The sequence below is a fragment of the Alligator mississippiensis genome, chromosome 2 (assembly GCF_030867095.1).
Source record: "Alligator mississippiensis isolate rAllMis1 chromosome 2, rAllMis1, whole genome shotgun sequence".
In the NCBI taxonomy this organism is placed as follows: Eukaryota; Metazoa; Chordata; order Crocodylia; family Alligatoridae; genus Alligator; species Alligator mississippiensis.
Genome location: NC_081825.1, coordinates 242,286,898 through 242,309,932, shown reverse-complemented (window position 1 = coordinate 242,309,932; position 23,035 = coordinate 242,286,898). Strand labels below are relative to the sequence as shown.

General features: G+C 44.0%; 2 protein-coding genes and 1 long non-coding RNA gene across 17 annotated transcripts in view; 1 reads left to right on the top strand and 2 right to left on the bottom strand.

The window, feature by feature from the left end:
• Nucleotides 1-15,400, bottom strand: part of FSIP1 (fibrous sheath interacting protein 1) — a 255,856-nt gene extending 240,456 nt beyond the window's left edge. For 4 of the 14 annotated variants that reach the window (XR_002093174.2, XM_059723002.1, XM_059723004.1 and 1 more), the window contains exons 1-3: nucleotides 15,166-15,270; nucleotides 14,430-14,534; nucleotides 382-513 (exon numbers count right to left, since the gene is read on the bottom strand). Coding sequence is in view for 12 of the 14 variants with exons in the window: in XM_059723002.1 (XP_059578985.1) it covers nucleotides 382-507 (126 nt within the window). In the remaining 2 variants the exon portion in view is untranslated. The other 10 variants (XM_019496473.2, XM_019496476.2, XM_019496475.2 and 7 more) reach the window with 10 other exon arrangements.
• Nucleotides 15,401-15,487: 87 nt separating this feature from the next.
• On the top strand, nucleotides 15,488-21,544 carry LOC109285441 (uncharacterized). The gene is made up of 2 exons (XR_002093175.2): nucleotides 15,488-15,576; nucleotides 15,685-21,544. It is a non-coding gene; the product is annotated as an uncharacterized LOC109285441 (long non-coding RNA).
• The window catches only part of GPR176 (G protein-coupled receptor 176), a 135,643-nt gene continuing 130,387 nt past the window's right edge, over nucleotides 17,780-23,035 (bottom strand). For both annotated transcript variants that reach the window (XM_019496482.2, XM_059723005.1), the window contains one exon: nucleotides 17,780-22,793. In XM_019496482.2, the coding sequence (XP_019352027.1) occupies nucleotides 21,686-22,793 (1,108 nt within the window). In that variant the 3' untranslated portion in view covers nucleotides 17,780-21,685. The remainder of the gene's footprint in view (nucleotides 22,794-23,035) is intronic.

The following is a 23,035-nucleotide window of genomic DNA, read 5'->3' as shown; positions in this document are numbered from 1 at the left end:
CAATTGCCGAGTGGGGGGGGTCCCCCGGCTGCTGAGCAGGGGCAGTGGGGCGGGAGAGGGAGCCCCCTGGTGGCCGATCGCCAAGCCCAGAAATGCCGGTGACAAAATCACAAGTGCCGCTGGGGGACCAAGTATGCCCCCACTCCCCCGTTACTATGCTACTGCCTGGATTGTCCACACATTAACACCTGAAGCATACTTTAGGGTGTATAGGGTATTGGTTTTGAGTCTACCATTTCTTTTGAAAAATAATGATGAGCACTTACCCAGCAATTTGTATCATAAACCACAAAGCACTTTACAAAGTTTCAACAAGAGAGATTTTATCTTTTCTTCTTTGTCAGACAAAGGTTGTGATGTGCCAAAGATTAAAATAGTTACCTTTGATAAGCATGGCTCTGGTGTTAACACCTCCAAAGATGCGCTTGAAGCTCGGCTACCAAGATGAGCTCTGGAACTAGAGGCAGGCCTCGAAATTTCATCTAGGTTTCCTCTTGTAATATCCATTGTGGTCTAAAATGAATAAAAAGCCAAAAAAAAAAAAAAAAGAGCTACTACCTAATAATAACTTGCCCCCTTACCCCACAAAAGTTAGGCTACAAATCAAATAGGACTAGAAGGCCTAAAACATTAGGCATCTTTGATGAGAAATATATACAGCGAGCATGTCTACACGTGCATTTACTGCACAGTAACTGAAATTACTGCAAAGTACGGGCACACATCTACATGTGCGCACCTGTATTGTGCAGTAAATATGGTGACTTAAGCCCACTTGAGTATAAATTTGATACCTGCCTGAGCCAGGTATCAAATTTATGTCCAATTAGTTATGCCCAGTAACACACATGTAGATGCATTACTGCACAGTAACCCAGAGGGCCTCCCTGCTGGGTCTGCCCAGCCACTAGGGGGCCTGCCTGAGCCCAGCTGCAGGGCTCCTGGCTGGCTGCCTCTCCAGGCATCAACTTGGGACTAAAGTTAGTCCCAAGTGCTGGCATCCAGCTCTGGCTTGAATTCGGGACTGAAGTTAGTCCAGGGGTGGGCAAAATACAGCCTGCGGGCTGCATTCAGCCTGCCAAGCACTTCCCTCCGGCCCACAGAGCCTTTCAAAACACACGTAATGGCGGCTGTTTCTCTAAAAGCCTCCAGCAGTACCAGCCACCGGCTGCAGGATCTCAGGCTATTTACTTGGGTTCTGGTTCCGAGGCAACCAACCCTGACCTCAGCCTGACGCTGCTGGCCTCGCCCCTGGCTCAGGCCACGTTTGCAGCTGGGGGGGGGGGGGAGGGGGGGGGCTGGGCCAGAACCTGTGGCACCGGTGAGGGGAAACAGTGTCTGGGCTGGGTTCTGCTTTGCTGCACAGGACTGGAAAGGGCCCTGCCCTGCAGGTAAGCCCAGGAAAGTGTCTGCTGGGCAGGCTTCCCCTGTGCCGTGCCACTCGGGCCGTGCAGGGTAGGGCTGGGCCGGAACTGGGGAGGGGAAGCAGCAGCTGGATGGCAGCTCCAGCCCAGTCAGAACCAGGGAGGAGAGGTGGCGGCAGAGCCATGTACCACTTGGGACAGGATGAGCCCAGCCGAAGCAGCAGGGGCTCAGGTGCATTTTCCTCCTACCTGCGCTGGTCAGTCCCGAGAGGCACAAAGCTCCACTGCTGCTTCTGCTGGCTGGTGGAGACCTGGCCGGGCTCGCCCTGACCCCAGCAGCACACAGGAAGCTGGCTTCAGCCACATGCTGCTCTGGATGGGACGGACCCGGCCGGGTCTGCACTGGCCAGGAAAGGTGGCATGCAGCTGAAAGGGGCTTCTCGCATGCTGCTGGGGACGGGAGGATCCCAGCCAGGTCAGCACCAGCCAGCAGAAGCAGCAGCATAGCCATGTGCTGCTCAAGACTGACCAGCATAGGCAGGGGGAAAGTGCAGCTGAGCCCCTGCCGCTCTGGCCGGACTCGTCCCATCCCGAGCAGCGCACAGCTCCACTGCTGCTTCTGCTGGCCACTGCAGACCTGGCCGGGCTTCTCCTGTCCCCAGCAGCACGAGAGAAGCTGGCTTCAGCCGCATGATGCTGGGGGTGGGAGGAGACTGGCTGGGTCTGCACTGGCCAGCGAAGTGGCAGCGGAGCTGTGTGCCACTCGGGACTGACTGGTGCAGGTAGGGGGAAAGTGCAGCTGAGCCCCTGCTGCTCCAGCTGGGCTCGTCCCATCCTGAGTGGCACATGGCTCCACCGCCACTTCTGCTGGCCGGTGCAGACCCAGCCGGGCTCCTCCTGTCCCCAGCAGCACGTGGGAATTTGGCTTCAGCTGCATGCCACTTTTCCTGGCCAGTGCAGACCCGGCTGGGTCATCCCATCTGGAGCAGCATGCGGCTGAAGCCACCTTCCCATGTGCTGCTGGGCACAGGGCGAGCCCAACCAGGTCGGCACTGGCCAGCAGAAGCAGCGGCAGAGCCTCTTCCTTTTGGGACCAGCTGGCACAGGTAGGGGGAAAGTTCTGGGGGAGGTCTGATGCCCCTAAAGCCCCACTGCTGGGGCAGGATGTTAGAGGGGGTCACAATCCCTTGTTACCTGGTAAGTTGTGCAAGGGGAGGGACTTCCGGTGGCAAAGGTCAGGGCTCAAGGGGCAGGACTTCTGGCCCCAAGATGGTGACCATGGGGTGGGGCAACTGAAGGGGCGAGGCTACTCATTTCGCCAAAACTCATCAAGTGGCCCTCCACCTAAAATAACTGCCCGCCCCTGAGTCAGTCCTAAGGGCTGGCAGCCATACAGTCAGAAGCTGGAGCTCCCCCCAGTGGCCACAAAGGCACATGGCAGGCTGCTCTAACCAAGGACTAAATTTAGTCCCAGGTCGCCTGCTCACGTAGGCGCTGACCTATTCCTGCTTAGTGCACAATAACTTACTGCACGGTACATTTAAGTCAGTATAAATGCACATGTAGACATTCCAGGTATTCATTAGTTCTCCATTTTTCTTGGCTACATTTGTATGGAGCCACTGACTCAAAGCAAAAATTAAGCAGGCTGGTTACAAGACCTGCAAGCATATCTAAATAATATACCCAAACCCCCAAAACATTCCTTCAGTAAGAGTAGTGCTATTATAGTCCTCTTTAAACCTGAACTCAACAAAGTTAGTGCTAACAAAATAGCAGCTAAGTTGAAGTATTTAGTAGGTTCATAGAATGTATCCAGACATGATACAAACAGTGGAGGATAGTCAAATGGCACTTTATTTCTGTGCACGACACAGCATATTATTATTTGAAATCACATATATGGCATATTACATCTATATTTACACAGCATTTTACAAACATAGGTAAGAAGAAAGTATGACAAAGAAAACAATTACAGTGTTTATTTTCATTTGTAAAGCATAGTTGTTCAATCCATTGGCTCCTGATCCTACGCTTTGGAAACAACACTTTCAAATTTATACTCATTGAGATGTTAGACATAATAATTATGTAATAACAGAGTGGGTTGGTCTATTTATTTATGGAGGGATGAGCAATCCCAAACATTTGGAATCCCTATTAGACTTCCCAGACATTCAAATGCCTTCCTTCCCACACAACTGAGATGCATGAGAAGACTTGCTGAACATAAGGCAAAGTTAATCAGAGCAAGAAATGCCTAAAGGGTACCCAAGTGGTTTAGCAATGGTTGAAAATGAAGGAAAAGAGAAATCTCAAGGACATAAATAAAACCATCGAACAGGGCCGAAAACCAGATGATGGTAGTAAGAAATACTTGATGCTAAAGCTACAAGCCTGGGAGACAAAAGCATGTGTGTGCGCCATCCAACACAGTAGCCTCTCACACATCAGCAACTTAAGCCCTGCCACACTCTTCTATAAACAGCATCTCACAATGGTTAACTTAGAAAATATGCTGGAGTTTTAAGTGTTACGTACCAACAGTAGAGCTGAGGCTTGAAACAATTGAAGTTTCTTAAACAACACATTGTCATCAAAGGCTGTTTAGCCCTTAATAAAATCTCAGTGAAGACTTAACTTGTTGCACCTTCCCAATTGTCAGAAACAGCCCCTGGTAAGTTGTCATCAAGTTTCTTGAAACTGAAAAGCCTCTTTCACTATTATTACTACTACTCGGGCCCAGTTCCACTCCTTCCCACTCCCACCTCAGCTCAGAGCCCGCTCTTCCTGTCCTCCCCCCGCCACTACAGGGTTTGCCCAGGCCCACTGCTCCCCCGCCACAGTGGCCCGGCTTCTCCCAACCCTTGGGCCTGGTCCTCCCCCGCATCAGGCCTAGGCCCACTCCTCCCCTTCCCCCACCACCACCACTGCCATGGTGCACCGGCTATTCCTCCCACTGCTGCCCCATCAGGCCCTGCAGGCAGCAACAATGGAAGGGGGAAGGGGCAGACCAAGGCCAGAGCTGGTGGCCTGCTCCTCCCCAGCATCCCAACCAAGCTCTCCCCCGTTCTGCCGCCAACATGACCTGTAAAGAATAAAGTCGGGGTGAGGCCAGCTCCAGTGTCCTCGCCCTCCCCTGTTCCGTCCGCTCCATTGCCCCCGCCTCCAGGGAGCAGGGTGTCCCCCCATCCCCTGTGGCATCCCCCCCATTCTCTGTCCCCCCATCCCCTGTGTCCCTACCATCATGACAGCATTCAACTGCTGCTAGCTTCTACTGGAATGCTTATTCGCACTCTGATTGGCTGTTTGTTAGGGTGGGGACAGAGCCCCATGATCCCTCCCATCCAGACCCACACCCCCTTTACCTCCTGCTGCTTGGGGTCTGGGCCTGCTCCCCTCCCCTCCCCACCACCGAAATGCATATCCCTATGGGCCTTCTCCGGGTTATAATGCCAACAATGATTCTGGTTATAATTATTACTACTATCACTGTTAATATGATGCTTATTACTAAGGGCGTTCTCAGGATTGCTATTATGATGGTTATTAGTATGCCTACAATGATGACTGTTTTAACTGAGTCATCACTGAATATTATTATTCAGTCTGTGTTTCCCCTCCCTCGTGACAAGGGGAAGAGGGGTAAGGAGACAGCGGCATCCAAGGGAAGCAGCAGGCAGAGAGGATGCTGCAAATACTTGCGCGCAGAAAATGCAACAGACAAAGCCGGGGGGGCACGACCGCGACGGCCCCGGCGCCTTGAGGGCCACACGCCACACAGCTCAGCCCAGCCCGGTCCACACTCACCAGCCACACCGCGGCCCATGCCAGCTTCGGCCAGCAACGCCATTTCCATGCCAACTCCCCCCCCCCCCCCACACACACTTCCGGGATTGCATCCTCGCGAGAACAGCCGCTCACTGCAGGGCAATGCCATCCGTGCAGAAAGGGCGGGGGCGGGGCGGATTCGGGCCTGCTGCTTTCAAACCCTCTGGATTAAGTCTCTGCCCCTGGCTGCTGGGGAAGAAAAGCTGCACAGAGAGGAGTGATCTGTGCCCGCGCCCTTATGCCCTGCAATAAAGAACCTCTATGGGAGCTGGGTGCTGTGTCTTAACCCGACCAACCCCATGTGGGCTCAGTGGCTTGCTCTGCGCACGTGCAGTAGCAGGGGTGCGCGGGCTCGGGTGGGCTGAGCAGGGCAGGCGGCAGCATCCCGGGGCAGAAGTGGATGGGGGTGGCTTGGACCGGGGGGGGGGACTGAGGCAAATTTGGGGGTCTAGCCCTCCACCCCCCAGCATCACCTCTGATAGCCAGTAAGGCAGCTCCTGCCTTTAACTGACAGCCTCCCAGTGAGACCCAAGAAGTAGTGAAGGAGTCACATTAGGGCAAAGCTGGGCGATAACGGCCCTGTGGTGGCTTGCCTTGTGCCCACTTCTCAGCCATGTAGCTGCGCAGTTCTGCTGATTCCTGCTGTGCTGAGTGCAGCCCTGCATCAGTGCCACTGTGGCAACAGCACCTTTTGCCCCCCAACCCCAAGACAGCTCCTTTCCTGGTCCTTCCTGCCTGTTACACTAGTGATGCTTCTTGATTTCAGTGTTTCTGAGAGTCAAAATCTTAAATCAATTCTTGTCAACTACTTCTTGCAATTTTTTAGGTGAGGCCTGAAGAAGATGGAAGTGATGACTCAGCAAACAAGTTTGCTGAGCAGATGCTGACCAGGTTCCCTGTCGTGCATCAGAAATTGCTGCCCCATGTCCAAGAAATGAAAAATGGTAAAGGGAAGCCATTGCTGGTAGTATTTGTGTCGTCTGTCAAAAATCCTGGTCCTGGATTTGGCTCCTAATTTTCTTTTCCCACCAGTTCTCATGAAAGATCTTATTAAACAAAAAACCTTTCCCAGCTATGTCTACAAATGTATTATGGCATTCCTTGGCAAATGTATGTGAGGTAGCCTGATTTTGGCAAACCAGGTTAACTTATTCACTTACCGAACAAAACTTACAATGTCTAAAAGGCTAAGCGTGCTGTCCTTATGCATATTTCCTGCCTAATTCTGCAAGTCATCCCTTTGCAATCAAGGATATGCTTTCCTTAGGAAGCTACTAAACATGAATATGATTAGCAGAGTTGGACTGGAAGCAAACACAGTAACCATGCTACTATAATCCATATTCTGTCTCTCAGGTCAGTCCTGTGCTACAAACTTCAGACAGCAGATCAATGTCAATTCAAGATGCAATTCTTGACCAACTGGTATTCCAGCATATGAGTGTCTCTAGGTAGTAAGCTATGATTAATTCACCTCCCCAAGGGAAATCCAAATATTGGTGAATTATGCAGTAGTGACTGATTATGAGTTGATAATTGAGGGAAAAGAATGGAGGAGCTGGTGGGAAATCAGAACAATAGCAACTCAAACCATAGCGGTGAATTATTCCATAGAAAAATTAATCCTAGTTCACTGTATTGGCAAAATTCCACCAGGGTACAGTTTATTTGGCTTGCTTTTTATGAGAAAACAATCTTCTAATAATAAGTAAAATGTAAACAGGATTTTTAAACCTACTTCACTTCCATAAGTTTAAAAAGTTGTCTGCAGAATGGTATGAAAATGGGGTTTTAAGATACCCATAACTTTTAAAACTGGACTGTTGCATCTTTTTTTTATTATTTAATACTAAAGATATTCTTACATTCCCCTTTCCATCCACTAGATGGTGAAGCACTCTAATTCAGGGCTTTTGCACACTGTTCCAAAGTTTCACTGGGTATCTGAACTTCATTTGTCTTTAACTTGTTAAAGTTTGAATATTGTTAATTTTAGCTTGAGAAAAGAGCTGTAAGGCAGGAAACTGTAGCCTGAGTTATAACAATCTTCTCTGAAGTCCCAAAAAGGAATATGTTGTTTTTTCCAGTAAACGCAAATGGACTTAAGAACATTGCACTATAGAGATCACCCATTCCAAGTATCAGCCTGTTAAACAATTTATCCAACATGACAACTGATGAATCTTTTTATCTTTTAATTTTGATTCATTTGTATAACAGTAGTTTCCAACCTTTTTAAGTAGGAGATCACCTTTGGCATTTAAAAGCAACCCAAGATCTACTATGGACTGCTGCCACACTCCCCCCAGCAGGTAAGTCTATAGAGAGGGAAGGGGGGCAGATTGAGGCAGAGGGAGAAAAAATGATTTGGGGGGCATGCCTCCCCAGCAGGTAAGTCCCATCTGGCTGGAGCCCCATTCAACTTACCCCTGCTCCTGCCTCTGCGGCACTGTCCCTCACCATGGGAGCCTCCACCCCTTCCCTTCCCCACAGACTGACCTGCTGGGCTGGGGTGCACACGTGCATGCACACAGGCACTCAGCCCCTCACCCAAGCCTCGACTAGAGTCCAAGAGGCTCCAAGATCTACCAGTGGGGATGGAGATCCACTGGTTGGTGACCACTGTTGTATAGTTTCCCATGCATAAGTGCTTCCTTAGTTAATAGGATTATGTTCATGGTTATTTTTAAAATACAGTTTTCAATGAGCCTATTAAAGTCAAGCATTATTCTACAGTAATGTGAATCTCTATTCACTTTACTGTATAAACAGCTCTAAAAGTAAGAAGGGATGGTAACAGGAAAAAGACTAAACTAAAAATGGTCTGCCCTGACTAACACTCATTTTGGTCAAGTATCAATGCAGGTGTCTGATCTGGAGAGCCACTGAGAATGTACACATCTTGCAATGGGTCCTTCCAGGCAGCTAAACAAGTAGCTAATAAATGACTTAGTAAAACAGTACTGTGTCATGGGTTAGTTTGGATTCAGAGAATGTGGCTGCCAGAATGTATGTTAGTTTTTGGGGCCATGTGACCGCTATCTGCTACAAGATTCTGACAGACACATACACACTCAGAGCAACATATGGCTTTTACAACTCCTTGCTGGTATGTGTTGTTTTAGAGCTGTTCCACTTTTATTGGAATTATTCTGTTGTTTAGTACAGTAATTATGACAGGATTCACAATTAAAGCGGATATAGATAATGCAGAAAACCCTTTAGTATGTATGAAAACCCAGCATGTATTTTAGTGGGCTACATTAAATTCAAATATGCAGAGCTCCAGGTGCACTAAGACACTAGCATTAATCCAAGATTGATATTGCTGTGCTTAAATGATGTTTAACAGCTTCAAGGGCTCTCATGTAGATTATATATAATGCAGGGGATCATGTCTGAAAGTACATTATCTACAGTATGAAAGTACATACCTTGATGCATCATGAATTGCAGAAATGAGTATTAGTCAATCTAGCAATCTTAAATAAAGTTGAGACTGGATACTGCCACTAGAATATAAGAATTTCTATTATAATTACCATGTACAGGGTTTTCATTACTACAGAAGCATATTTGGATATATTCCAAAGGCACAAACTGCCACTCTGATGCAAATTATATATACTAAAACACTTGGACTGCCTTGGAGATCTAGCAGGTCCTCAAGCACATACCACAGAAGCAAGAGCATGTCAGCTTGGGTAGGTGATCTCCCTTTTGCCCCACAGAGCTATTCTGAGGCACACAGCCAGCCAGATTCCCCAAACCAGTAAGGCTTGGAGTTATCACCTCATTGTAATGGGCTACATTTCTCAGAGCTATTGTTGCAAGCTCTCTACAAATGATGATTTACAGCATTGTATCAGTTGTACATGGATCACATTCTCAGTCTTCTTATGCAGCGGTGAGGACTAGAAATTTACTTGCTTTTTTAAAATAAAACCTTGGTTTCTGATAGCCAGAACTTAAACGGGCAGGACTGGGCTCAGGTTTAGTCCAGTACTGCCTGGTGAAGGCCATCCCGGCCGCAGAGGGGGAGATCTCTGAACCGCATCATCCCATGCTACAAGAGCCAGATGCTCCCCAACATCACCATTACCCATGAGGGCCAAGACAGTCGTGACTGTAGATGTCACCATCCCCTTAGAGAACCCGTGCCAAACCTTCACCGACGCCTGGGCTCATGAGCAGGAGAAGTACGCCCCACTGGCCAACATCTTGAGGAGCCATGACTATGACATAACAGTCAACGCGCTTAGTGTGGGAACACTTGGAGCCTGGGACCCCAGCAACAAGAGTATCCTGTGTGCCTGCTGCTACACCAAGCTGATGCAGCACCTCATGGTGTCCAACACCATCCACAGGTCCCACAACACCTACATCAAGCACATCACAGGCCAGCTTCAGTACACAGACCCCAGTGTTGCTGCCATAACTATTCAACTCTCTGAGAGGCAGATGCTTTGGGTTAAATGGACACCTTTCCACTTAGGACTACATTGAAACCACTGAACAATCAACACAGGATTGTTTACTTTTGTTCCATACTACTGTGAACTTCAACTGCATTTGAACATTATACAAAGACTTTGTCTTACTACCTCTATTTTGAGATATCCACTGCATCTCAAACAATGGTACATTGCATTATGGCAATGATTTGGCACCCAGGTTGGTGCCAAAGGCTCTGAGGTTGACATAACATTTGAAACATCTCACAGAAATATGTGGCGGTTGAGTGGCAGGCCGAGGCTATGGCCAGTAGCCCGAAACAGCAGGTGGGTACTTTTGACCGATGGAGCGGAATTAGGCACTGAAGCGTGTTGGTTGAACAAAGAGATTATTTACTTACGCCGTCGGTGTACACAGCGCAGGAAGAAACCGAACAAGTTGCAAACCGAACAAGATGAAAGCTTTCTGAGAACGAAATGAGATGTCCGTGAACAGCTTAACGAGCATGCAGAGCGGGGGCTACGTCAGTAGGTCGGCGACAGGGAGTCATTGGTGGGTGATCAGTCCGCCAGGTGTACTCCGAGATGTACAGAGTTCTCCAACCTGGAGAAATATGCGGAGTTCTCCGACTTGGGCAGAAACTGCTTTAACTTCTATATGACTAACAAGCCAATCGCGAGTCACCAAATATGAATAATTTAGAACCGGCCAATGGTGGTGTGCGTGTTTGCATAAAGTTGGCGGGAACTTTTCTAAGCTGTAATTTTCCATTACTGTGGCATATAGTTATTGGGTTCTGACATAGCGAAATTTTCCACCATGACCTAGTTACTGCCACCAGCGGAATTTTCCACTGTGCCATAACATTCAGAATGATTGACAGCAGAATGATTGACAGCGGGATGTTCCACTATGGCACATGTATCAAACCAATGGAATTTTCCACTGTGCCATAGGCATACAATTACTGGGTTCTGACAAAATATATCTGCTACAACATGAGAAACTCTGTGTCCTGCCACTAAAGGAATCCTAGGTACAGGGAGCATCCCATGTAAAGGTAGAGACAGAAGGAGACAGGCCTGCTGGGACCATTACAGCAAGACAACTGTCAAAGATAGTCCTGAAGCTGCCATGGGCCTAGAAATCTAAATAGGAGAGGTGCAGCATTCTTTGGACACAAGAACAGGGATTGACCTAACCCAGGGGTTGGCAGCATACAGCCCATGAGCCAGATCTAGCTGTTAGAGGTTGGATTCAGTCTGGGGCACCACCCAAGTCACCCATTCCCTCCACACCACCTGCCGCCACAGCCCTTCCTGCTGCTGTCTTGTATCTGTGTTCACCCTCACTGCAGAGGGTACCTGTGCAGTAAGGGTAAGCACAGGCGGCTTGCTTAAGATCTCTGTGGAAAGTGTAGATTTGCATCTAGCAGCAGGGGAATGCATCACAAGCTCCAGGCCCATAACAGCAAAAGATTACCAACCCCCGATACCCTAATATGTCTAAGCCCTCATGACATATGTTTTACAGAGAGGTGGAATCGCACTGCATTTCCCATTGTGCTTCAACCAACGATATCTTTTTAGTTATATGATTTAAAAACTTGAGCCACAAAAATCCTCCACCTTGCTCAGGGTCTGAGCTGCATTCAGAAGCCAGCAGCCCTTCATTCTATGCCTATAAACTTTCTCAAAGTTTCCTGGGGATGTTCTAAAACACTTCCTGCCTGTTTACAGGCATTCAGAGGCTACTTTTCATGACATAAGTTCAGATTCAGACCTGGTTCCCTTCAGGCAAGTAGGGCACAGTAAATTGAGACAAAGCACAACTTAACAGGTTAGGCACAATGAATTCAATGCGATTGCCACACAAATTAAAGGGGAAAATGTACTGGGTGTTCTCGACTTGTATTTTCTGGATGCTCATAACATGACTGTGAACTGAAGAACAATGACTTCTTAGCACAGTGCAAAGTGTGGAATTGCATGGAGCCCCAACCTGGTCAGGGATACCTACTGCATTACAAGTATGCTCTATTAAGGCTAGTAAAGAGTGGGGATCTTAAACTGCACCTTTGTATAGCCCCCAGCAGACAAACCCCACCTGCTGCTGGAAAAATACCTCAGACATTCTTCCAACTGCAAAAAATAATATTTCAGGGCAGAACATAGAACACTGAGAGTGGACGTTACATATTTAAGCAGGTGGTGAGCACATGAAACAGCAGAGTTACAATGGAAAGCTTATTTCAGACTTAACAATGACAGTGACTACCAGCACCTCCTATCCATCCCTGTAAGAGTTATATTATACTGTAGATTACAACAAAGTAATCCAGGAGTAACAAAGCATTCATGTGTAAAAAACAAAACAAAACACAGCCCATGATTTTCTCTGCATTACAAATACTAGAGCATCCCACATATATTCTTCATACCTGAGACTCCTACTCACTGTCAGCACTTCCCACATGGCAAAACTTCTGCCGCCTCACAAGAGCTGCTGAAAGTGCAATCTCCAACTCCTTCTGTGTCTGCTAAGAAGCTGACATAAACCCTTTGAAGAATGAGCCAGCATGTAAGAATACATTTACTATTGCTGCTTCTCTCCACAGAATTAGACAAGGATTGCCACCAAGCTGTCAAATCCAATAGTTAATGATATTGGTTCATCAGTAACATTTCAAATAAGAGCAATGTTATGACCCCTGAGAGTTATACGTCTTAGAACTAGTGGAAACCTGAGGAACTATAGTGTCATGTAGTAGTTACACCAAGACTGAGATGGAAGCTATGACTATCACAAAACCTATCTGTGCCTGACTTTTCCTGTACATAGGACATGGATAACAGTTTCAGGCATCATACAATTAATGTAAAAATGAATGTTTAGCAAGTGTTTTGAGATTCTTAGATTATATCAAACTGCTATAGAAATATCAAGCACTTTTTACTTTTTTATATCTGAGACTTCACAAAGATTCAACACAAACCCAAGGATCTCAGACTAGTCACTCAAGACTGAAAAGGCTCTTTCTTTTCATAATGATGAGCACTATTGTGTATTGTCAATGTGTTTCATATATTTTTCTTTAAAATGTGCTATCATTTCCATGGGTTTCATGAGACATTGCCCTGCTTAACTATTTCTGAAATAAACTAATTTTCTATACAGATAGACAATGCGTTCAATAAGTGCACCTTGATATAAATGCACAATAGAATTAGAGGGCCTGATCCTGATCTCATATGGTCATAAATCAAGAGCAGCTTCCACTGCATAAGTGGTATTAGAACCAGCCCACAATTCAATTGTCCTCTTACATTTGTTTGGTTTTTTAGCTGAGATGCATTTAAGATGCCTAAGCACCATACAACAAGTTTTTATTCCTACATATCACTAAGACAGTATTACTGTCTGAAACTCAAGAAGTATAGCATTTAGAATCAATTCAGATAAATATCCAAAATGCATCTGATTTTCAGCTATCAGTGTGGATTACAAGGACCACATACTAGTTCAAAACAGGGCTGCAAAGCTCTTCTAGAAAAGGCTTTCATGAGGTTTAATTTCAAATTTCCTCTGGTCTTCCAGATTTTGTTCATCACAGTTCTTCCTGCTCTCCATCTTGTTGCCCATAACATTCCATTCCCTCTTCATGTCCATATCTGAACCCTTCTCTTGTTCTTATATTTTCAATTTCTTCTGTGCCAACCCTCTGCTTGTAATTCCTTTCTTTGCTTTGGCATCAGATAAAACTATCAGAGGAACTGAGCGCACACAGTTTCCACACAAGTCATTTGGAGATGTAGGTGCTGTGCCCACAAAGAGCATAAACCAATGGGAATCAGGCTCGATACTAGTATATAGATACTTTTAGGATCTGGACTGAAGCAACCAATCCTCAAATTCGAGTCCCTTTTCAAAAGCCTCTTATTCTATCAGTCCATTCTACATTAAACCGGAAGGGGACCCCACGCCGTTTACCATTTGGATCTTCCATTTCCATGTGGCAACAATATGCTAGATCTGTATTGTCTAGATCTTCATTTAAATAATAAACCCCTTGGTGGTTGGAACTGTATGATAAAAAATGGCATGAGTGCTCAGAAACAGCCCCATGAACACTTTCTTCAGTGGGTGTCAAGCAAGTGCAGCCTCAAACTGGCCATTTGGCAACGGGTCTCTGCTTCTTGTACTTTTCTTTTTCTTATGGTTGAGGAGTTCTTTATGCATGTACATAGTGCTGAGTTCACCTCTAGCACTTAAAAAAAGAAACTACTTATTAAGTAGTATTTATTAAAGGGAAAGTAGGACAAAGTCAGCTTCCAAAGTGCCAATCCTAACTATTTAAAAATCTTAAGTCAGGCCTTCAACATCATATAGTCTTTAAAAAGAATTTTAGAAATGGGTCTTTTTCTTTGTCCACTGGTCTCTCAGCCTTTTTGGTACATTCAAAACATTTTTAAGCATTGCTCCCCAACATAGGAAATTGAAGCTTAAGGGCTTTTTTAAATTATGAAAATTGGCATTCTCACATAATTACTTGATTCCAGGAGATAAAACTCCAGATTACCACCAAATGTAATCAGCCTCACTAAAAAAAAATGCTGCTGTACAGACTTAACACAAGCAACCTAACTACATTCAGTGGAGGTGCATGGAGTATAAATCCGGGCACAAATACTGGTAAATTTACACTAAAGATGTCATAATTTAAACAAAGATGCTGAAATCTCCCCAGTCTAAGAGCACAATAGAACAAGGCCGTACCTATTGAGTGAAGTTTACACTGTAACCAGAGCATGAGAAGGATGCCATTTTCTCTCTTCCTTTCTTGTAACAGATCAGTTTTGTTCCACAATAAACCAGAAAGTTCTATGAAACAGAGAAGTGGAGGTTAGGTTTACCTGCAGAAAACTCTTGTGAACAGAGGCAACACAGAAGGAAAAAAGCACTCCAAGCTGTGCTTGCTCTTCATACTAAAAATTAGTATCTTGATGAGGATGCATTTAGACCAGCCTGCTTGAGACCTAGAATACAGTCTCCATGCCAACTGAATTCATTTACCCTTCTCCCTAATCTAATCAAGAAAAATAAAACAAAAAGTGCCATGGAAAAATCTTGTTCCTATTAGTACTACCTTAATTTGCACTTTTCAGTTTAAACACAGTTTTAGCATATCTGCTTTTTCATTTCAGCAAAACTGAAGCACCAATTTCAACTGCTTTAGAGCCGACTGAGTGGCAAAACGTCAAGACTGTTTTTAACTCTTAGGCTCATTTGTCTTCTGCATCCTGAATATTTATTCTCTGTGTCCCCCCCACCAAAGGTGGTTTTTCTTGGCAGCACCCAAAATTCTTAGGGTAGCTGGTAACCAAAAAGCTCCAGTGAACAAGTCAAGACAGCAAAGCAAGGTATCATCAGTTATTTTTCTCTAAGTTTCAGGCGGAGAAATGAAGTGCACAAGTAGTCTTCTATCCAGGGTACGTTAAATGTGAACACTAACCTAACTTTTTCTTTTGACTTGTGAGCCATGCTAGTCTCAGGTCAGAAGCAGAAGCGAGACATTCCAGAGATCAGATTGTGAGGAGAGAGAGAGGAGTCCCAGAGAAGTAAAATGGCCCCACCTGTACTGCGAAGACGGCCGCAGGGCTCCTTCCTCATCCGGTGTTGCAGGAGGGGAGGAGAGTCAGCCGCAACGCCAGGGGAAAAGGAGAGGAGACGCCGAGCAGGCAAAAGGGGGACACAGGAAACCGGAAGAGACTGACTCGCGCAGCGACGGCGGCAGGGAGAGGCGGAGGCGCTGAGGAAGCAAGGGAGCCCGGGCTGAGGGAAGCAACTCTGTGGTGGGAAGAGAGCCCTGAAGGAATGGCCGGGAGAGAAACAGAAGAAGCACCTGCGGGGAGGCAGTTAGAAGGTACCGCAAAGATCCTAATAGCAGGGCTGAAGAAAAGGGGTACCACAAAGTTGGGATTATAAGGGCAGAAGAAGTGCCAGTTTGTTTTTCTGTTCTCCTTTACATCAGGATGAGAGGAAAGTCGCCCCAGATAGTGTGTTTACAACTATCAGGACAATAAGCCAAGAAAAAGACTGGCTAGGATTACTGGCGGGTCTGCGCCAGGTTCCAGCCGGCAGAGGCACAACCAGGCCCATCGGGATACTGATTGGTTAGACCTAGAGGCCCAAGGAGCGTCTTTTTTGTACTGCTCGAAGGCAGATTGCGGAGACAACTGAATTATCGCCCGGTGGACCGGGCGAGGGTGTAGGGGTTGGTGGAGCCTTCGCTACACTAAGACAAACTGCAAGAGCCAAAGCATCAAGACCCACACACCCTGGCATTCGGCCTTCTCCCGTAACAACAAGTTGTGGCAGGAGAGATTGCGGGTGTGTGGGAGGGGCCAGCAAGACATCACGATGAACTTCAGCTTGTTAGCCAAGGTGCTAAATAAAGTAAGTTGTCTTGGTGTAGAAGGTAAAGTGTAAAAAAAATAAATAAAAAGGGTGGGGGGGGAGCTGCTCGAACAAGAGATGAGCTCCAGAGATTGACGACACCTAGATCAATAGAGACAAGCCTCTACCACAGATAAGGGCAGGACTTTTGGGGTGAAAGCCCACTACTGGACACACACATTAGCTCTCACAATTAACTTAACTGTGGCATTGAGCACATCACAAAACCACGGCCAGGCCAGTCCAACACAATGGCCAATCCATCAATAGACTTTAACCATAGATCACAAAGAAATACTTGCTCTAACAGGTACACAGACTAATCAGACGGAGCATAACATGAACAGGCAACTAAGGCCAAGATATTCAGTGACTTTTACAAAGCTATTCAAGACATTCTGCAAATTAAGTCAAGCCTCCAAAGTCCTAACTACCACTTCCTTTCTTATCTTTCCCCTGTTATGAGAGCTGCTTTCCAAATGAAAGGAATCATGGGCATCAGACCTCCAAGAATTTAACTGGCAGCCTCACTTGCAACAAGTGTTTGTTGGGTTTTTTTAGGTTGGGGAGAGAGGGTAACAAGATGCTTGCTGTGCAAAATGAACTTTTGAATTTAAGTTAAATCTTCATCATGATGCAGTGAGTTTAGCCTAGCTCCCTGGCAGGAATATCAAGAATGGCTCAGATGTGCATGCACAAGAGGTGTTCAGGAATGAAAAAATGTTACCACAGCATTCTACATTTTTGTTAGTTTCCTCAGGAACATCAACCAGAAAAAAATCGGTCTTTCAGGACTCTTCAATAAACTTGTCTGGTTTAGCAGCTTAAAAACTGATATAAAATGAAGATTAATCTTGGCAGCTCCCCTGCTGTTCCTCCCCACAACCTCCAAAGGAAGAGGAGAGAGGATTTAGCATCCTTCAGTGAAAGGGTAAAGAGTTTTAGTCTTAGCTCTGCAGGCATGCAATTTGTTTGTTCATTTGTAGAAGTGTATTACAGACTGGTACCTAGCTCTCTTTTTTTTTTTTTTTTTGTGCCCTCCAAACTGTTCTTGAAGTACAAGTTATTGAAAATTAAATAGGGCTAGTCGCACATTTCTAGACCCCTATATGCAGAGAGTGTTATATCTCTTCTATGAAATATACTGTAATACCTCTAGTATTGTATAGAAAAACCACTGTTAGCAAAATTAAAATTCAAGTGCTTTCGGGTGTATTCTTTTCTAAGATTTGGAGGTACGGCTCTTTAAAAGTGATTTCTATTGAAACTGAAATGAAACCAAATGAAAAATTTCTTGCATTCGAAAGCTTGTCTGACTATCTCACCTGTGCAGGTGGTCCAATAAGATATCACCCTAAGAAATTATTGTGAATTGAAGCTGTACTCTTATTTTTGGGGAGTTCTGAACGAAAGTAAGATGCATCACATTTTGCACAGTTAAACTGTATCTACTTAAATTACACCATTAAAACTTAATAGATAGAAGCCACTTAAATAATCTTTGCATATTCCACCTTGTAAAGTTTTTATGTTCTATTTAAAGTTATTCAACAAAAGAAAAGACATAAGCAATGAAGAAATTCTAAGGTCTGTAGGTTACGGAAAGACCTAGGAAGTTATCCAATTTCCAGAGAATTGATAAAGCCAGAGGCAGAAAGGAACCAGGGGAGTAGGTTGTGGGATTATTTTAATACTTTCTGTTAACCTTTCATTTCCATCACTTTGTTTTTTTTAAGACTGTAACAGTCTTTACAAACAACTTTCAACTCAAAACCTACCTTTAATGTAACAAAGTTTTTGATCTGTTGTTTGAGGGGTTGGTGTGGTCTAAAACATCACAAGATTTATAAGGTTGATCATTCAAACCTAGGGTGTGTTCAGTCCCTTACCAACTGACAAGTAAAATGCTGGCAAGCAGGCTTTTAATTACAATCACCAATCACAGAAAAAAGATTATGCTTTTCTGGGAAATGTACATAAAAGATTATTTATACATGTACAGTATATTACAAATCAACCATGTTAAATTATTGCAAATTCAGATCTATATATTCATATAAAAGACTAATGGTTCCCTACCCTATCATTTCATAATACAGTACAGCTTCCTAACAAACTCTAATTATAACAAGCCTAATAGCAGGAACTTTTTTTTCTTTATTATGTTGTACCAAACTGACCACCACTATTATAGCAAGCACCCTTTTTAATGAACTTTTCTCTCAGTCCAATGGGTGTTTATTATAATGAGTTTTACTGTAAAATACGCTGTTGCCAAAGCAGCCAACTTGCACATTAATAAAATGTTGAAGAACTGCTACACAAAAATTGGAATAACTTCAGGGGTCAACCTGAAAGCCACATATTGACCCTGTCTTTCAATATGTAGCTTTCCTTTTAAAGGATTTCCTCTTCTATATAGTATTAGCTATTTATTTCTTCCAAACGACCAGAATTTGGATTTTGTCTCTCCATAATATTATTCTTAAATAGTGAAATTAAAATCCCAGTCTTTTTGCCTGGTGCAAATTCTCTCTCTCTCTTTGCCTCTTCTTCCACCCACTACACCACCTCTACTTTGTCTCGCCAATGATTGAATATGACCATTTATTCAGTTTTTGGGTAGTGACAATAGTTTTTGTCTTTCACTTTGCCCCATGTTTAGGCTAATAGGAAAAGGGAGACCTCGTAATCAAATTAATCTTCATAATGGGTTTCTGGAGGGCACCCTGACATGTTGAAATCACTGCATAAAAGCCAACAAAATGGCAACAATTTAGAGTTACTAGTGATCTGGCTGACTTCTAACCAGCGTTCCAAAGTGAAATACCCCATAATGCCTTACCAGTCTCCATAATTCTGTTGTGTTCCTTTACAAATGTTCTATCATAATGTTACTTACTATTATTCTGTTGAATTAAGCACCTGTATTACAAGATATCCAAGGATCAGTTCTTTCAAGGAATACAGATGTGCTTTTGTATGGCTTACCCTAATTCACAGAAAAATTCAAATAAACTCTGCTGAAAATGAACCAAAATAAAATGGTTTCCAACTATCCTATTATAAGGCAATTCTTCACATGCAGAAAATGCATTCTTATTGATTTGTTTGCTGAAGGAATGCAATGTCTTTAGCCAGTCTGCTGATAAGTACAAGCCAGCTTTTAAATACCTCCTGTGTGAATAGAATAATGCATTTTTTTTAATCTCCATAATCAAAACCAGCTACTACCACCTGCCTTCCTCAATACTAATGCTAATAATACTAATACCAATAATAATAATTCAGGATTCATTAACACCAAATCCATGCCCAGTATATATCTGAATTTGGTTCATAATATTTATCATTGACATTATATTGAACTTGAAATTAGAGATGAACAAAATCAGTGGCGGTTTTGTTTTCTGTAGGGAGGTTCAAACTTAGGTTCCAATTTTATCAAACTAGCCAAAGTTCAGAGGAAGCAGAAGAATGCTGTCTCTTGCTTATTTTTCCTTGAAAGTAGGCCACAAATGCTTAATTTAGCCCAGCCCTTACAAGGAAGATACTACAGCTGAGATCTTCCTTTTATAGATGGTTTCTACTTTTCTAACAACTTGGAAAAACAAGCTCATTCCGTTACTATATTTTACCAATATGCACAGAAAATAGCCTGGTGCTTCTCAACGTTCTCCATATGTGGATCTCCCTCTTTCCCCCAACAAAATCTACCTCCTTTTCTGGCCAAAATCATGCCAGACCACTTTCCCATTTTGCAATATGGAAAGAACAGGACAGCTGTAATGTCTCTCAGCAGTATGGGATCCTGCTGAGGGCCACAACTCCCAAGACCCCTGATATAGCACATATAGAAGCACAACTTAAAAGGAAAGAACAAACGCGTGTAATTTACAGTGGTGTTTAGAACCCACACTACATTTTATTAAAATGCTTGCTTTTAGTGATCTGTAGAAATGAATCACCCTTAGATCCATCTGAAGCTACTGTCCTGCTTCAGATGCACCAAAGGAAGAACTGATAATATTCACCAATCTCTGGCTAGGCAGAATTTTTTCTTGCTTTTAAACATATTTGCTATGTTATTGTAAACTTGGCAAGGTTCTTCACTTAATTCTTTTAAACATAGGTTTAAAAAAATCACTCTGATAAACACTCAGTAAGCTACAGGTGAAGGCTTGGCATGCAATGAAGATCTAAACTACAGAAGGAACACAAGAACACATAAGGAGTATTAGGGAATTATCAATTTGTGCTTTTGATAAACTACAGTGTGAGACAACAGCAAATGCAGAGAATGAAGGAAGGAAGGAAGGAGGAAGGACTGCTTGTAACAGAATGAGGATTAAAGTGCTGGGATACGGTAGTTTTCAGGTTTTACAGGTTGTAACAGTAAAATTCACATTCAAGATACACAAGACAATACATCTGCAATAATAGAAAAGAGGCAAACTACAGTACAATGTATGAGCACACTAACATAATGGACAGTTTTGCTCCGATTCACATAGGATTTAAGTACTTGGTTTGGAAATCTGATTTGCAATTAATGCCTTCAGTGATCTTCATTCCACAGCATGACCTAACTTACATTGGCATGTTTGGGATTTATGCCGACATATTGAAAGGAAGGAAAAGGTTCCTCTCTCACCATGTCTTCCAACCCCTGCCCAAAGAAAAAGGAATGCACTAACATTTACTCTCAAGGCAGAGGTTTATCAGTTTGGCTATTTACAATATGCTGGCCTTTTATACACTTTTGGCATTTATACTATGCTCATCATCATAGTATCAAAGAGCTTCAGTTCTATGACCTCAACATATATGTGCATGTATGCTGGAGCTGAATCAGCATCACGTGACCTGCAATCTACCTGTAATTATACTACAGAGATGCTTCAGTTTTCAAAAGACAAATGAATATCATAGAAGCTTTGTCCTACTAACGTTAACAATTTTTGAGCCTCCTATCCAGGAATGAGGTATCCTCAGGCTTTGAGGATGCTCTAGGCCAAGAGTTAGCATGTTTAATCTAAGAGAATGGCAGAGCCAACTGATAAAGAGCAACATGTGTAAAGAACAAATGGGGATTTTTTTTACTTTGTTATGAAAGGCAAAGTGGGCATATTTTTATATTTCATTAATGAAACATGCAGAAATGTACCGTCCATTTCCAGGTAACTATGTATAACAGGCCTGACAAGTAAACTATTTTGCCTCCATTTTGTACTCCCTGAAGCCCTTTCTACTAGTCCACAGATTTGTTTTGTTTCTGTTTACTGAGTGCCCAGTAAACCAACTGCCAAACCTCAATATGAAAGTCTTGAATCAGACCTATACTACTGTATGTACTATATTTCACAAGTAAAATTAAGAATGGCTGTCTATAGATATATTTTTTTTAATAAAAACAGGTTCATAAGGAACACTTACATATGTTTCCCTTTTGTTTTGTTTTTAAGTATTTGGCACAAAAAATCAGCCTGTAACAAATTTCAGCAAAACAAAGATCCATGGGATCACACATACATCAGAAGGTAACCTTCTTTTGTCACATAGAGATCCTGCTCTTACTAGGAATCCACCTTAGGAAAGATACTGACTTTATTGTTCCTGCTAATTTTTCTTTCTGCTTTACCCTTGGGTTGCTTTGTCTGGATGAGTTCTTCTGGTGTGTTTCCCAAAGGCGGCAGCAATCGCTTCTTGCTGTTCCGATTTTCTGAGAGCCACTGCGGAGGCAGCTCAAAGGGCCCAAAGCCAAACTGCATGGAATATTTGTCATTGGCCATATCTGCTTCTGTGGGCATTGCTGGGGCCACCTGAGCAGCAGAGTCTGCAATGGTTTGTGGTATACATTTTTTAACCAAAGTCTGTTCTACCTCTAAACTGGTAGTTGGAATTTCCTTCTGCTGAAAGTCACCAGAGCCAACAGATTTAGTTTCATTCTCTTCATCCTCTGTGGGTTTGAAGATCTGCTGCTGCCCAATGTGAAACATCTCCAGGAGCTGGCTACCAGAACGGACACTGGGCTCCAGGTTGGTATCTGCAACACCCCCAGAGCTGACAATATTTCTCCTGCTGTACCTCCGGTGTAGCTGCACTACGGTCCCCACTAAGCACTTCCGTACAGATTTGTTAACAGTCAAAAAGAGCAATGGATTGGCTAGCAGAGAGACCTTGGGCAACCAGATGGCAGTGAGGTGCAAGAAAACCGAAATATCAGAAATATTGAGTATGGTTCTGTAAATCACAAGAGTCATATAGGGGACACTGCAGAAAATAAAGATCATAACCATGGAGAGCAGCATGGCATGTAGTTCAGCTTCTCGTTGGGAGGCATATGGAATAGAAATAGTATTCTGAGGGGTCCTTAAGGCAGCTATGATGACTTTCTTCTTCTGGCTGGCACTCAGTGCCCTGCGAATAAGAATCATAAAAAGAAACACCACTGCTACTGGTACAATCACAGTTGTGATGTTATAAATGATGACATACACCAGGTGGCCAAGGGAGTAACTCCAGGATTCAGTACAGGTAGACATGGCATAAATGTCAGATACATTGGTCACAGCAAATACAGGAATACTGGCTACCACAGCATGGGCCCAGATGTATATAACCAGGTCCCGAGACTTTGCATCAGAAATTTTTCTTTCCAGTGGGTATAGAACTGAGTAGTACCTGCCAAGAATAAAACACAACAATTTAAGAGAGACAGAGAGAAAGACATAGATTGTTTGGGATCGCATAGTCATGACTTGGAGAAGTGGCACTGGGACAGTGCTTAGGGGGAGTGTCTTGGTAGCTGTCAGGGAATGATGAGGGCTGCTAAATCACTATTCTTTCATAAGCAAGAACGGGTTTACAATTCTGGCCCACCAACAGCACTATATTCAGAAGATCTAAACTGGGAAGCAAACTGT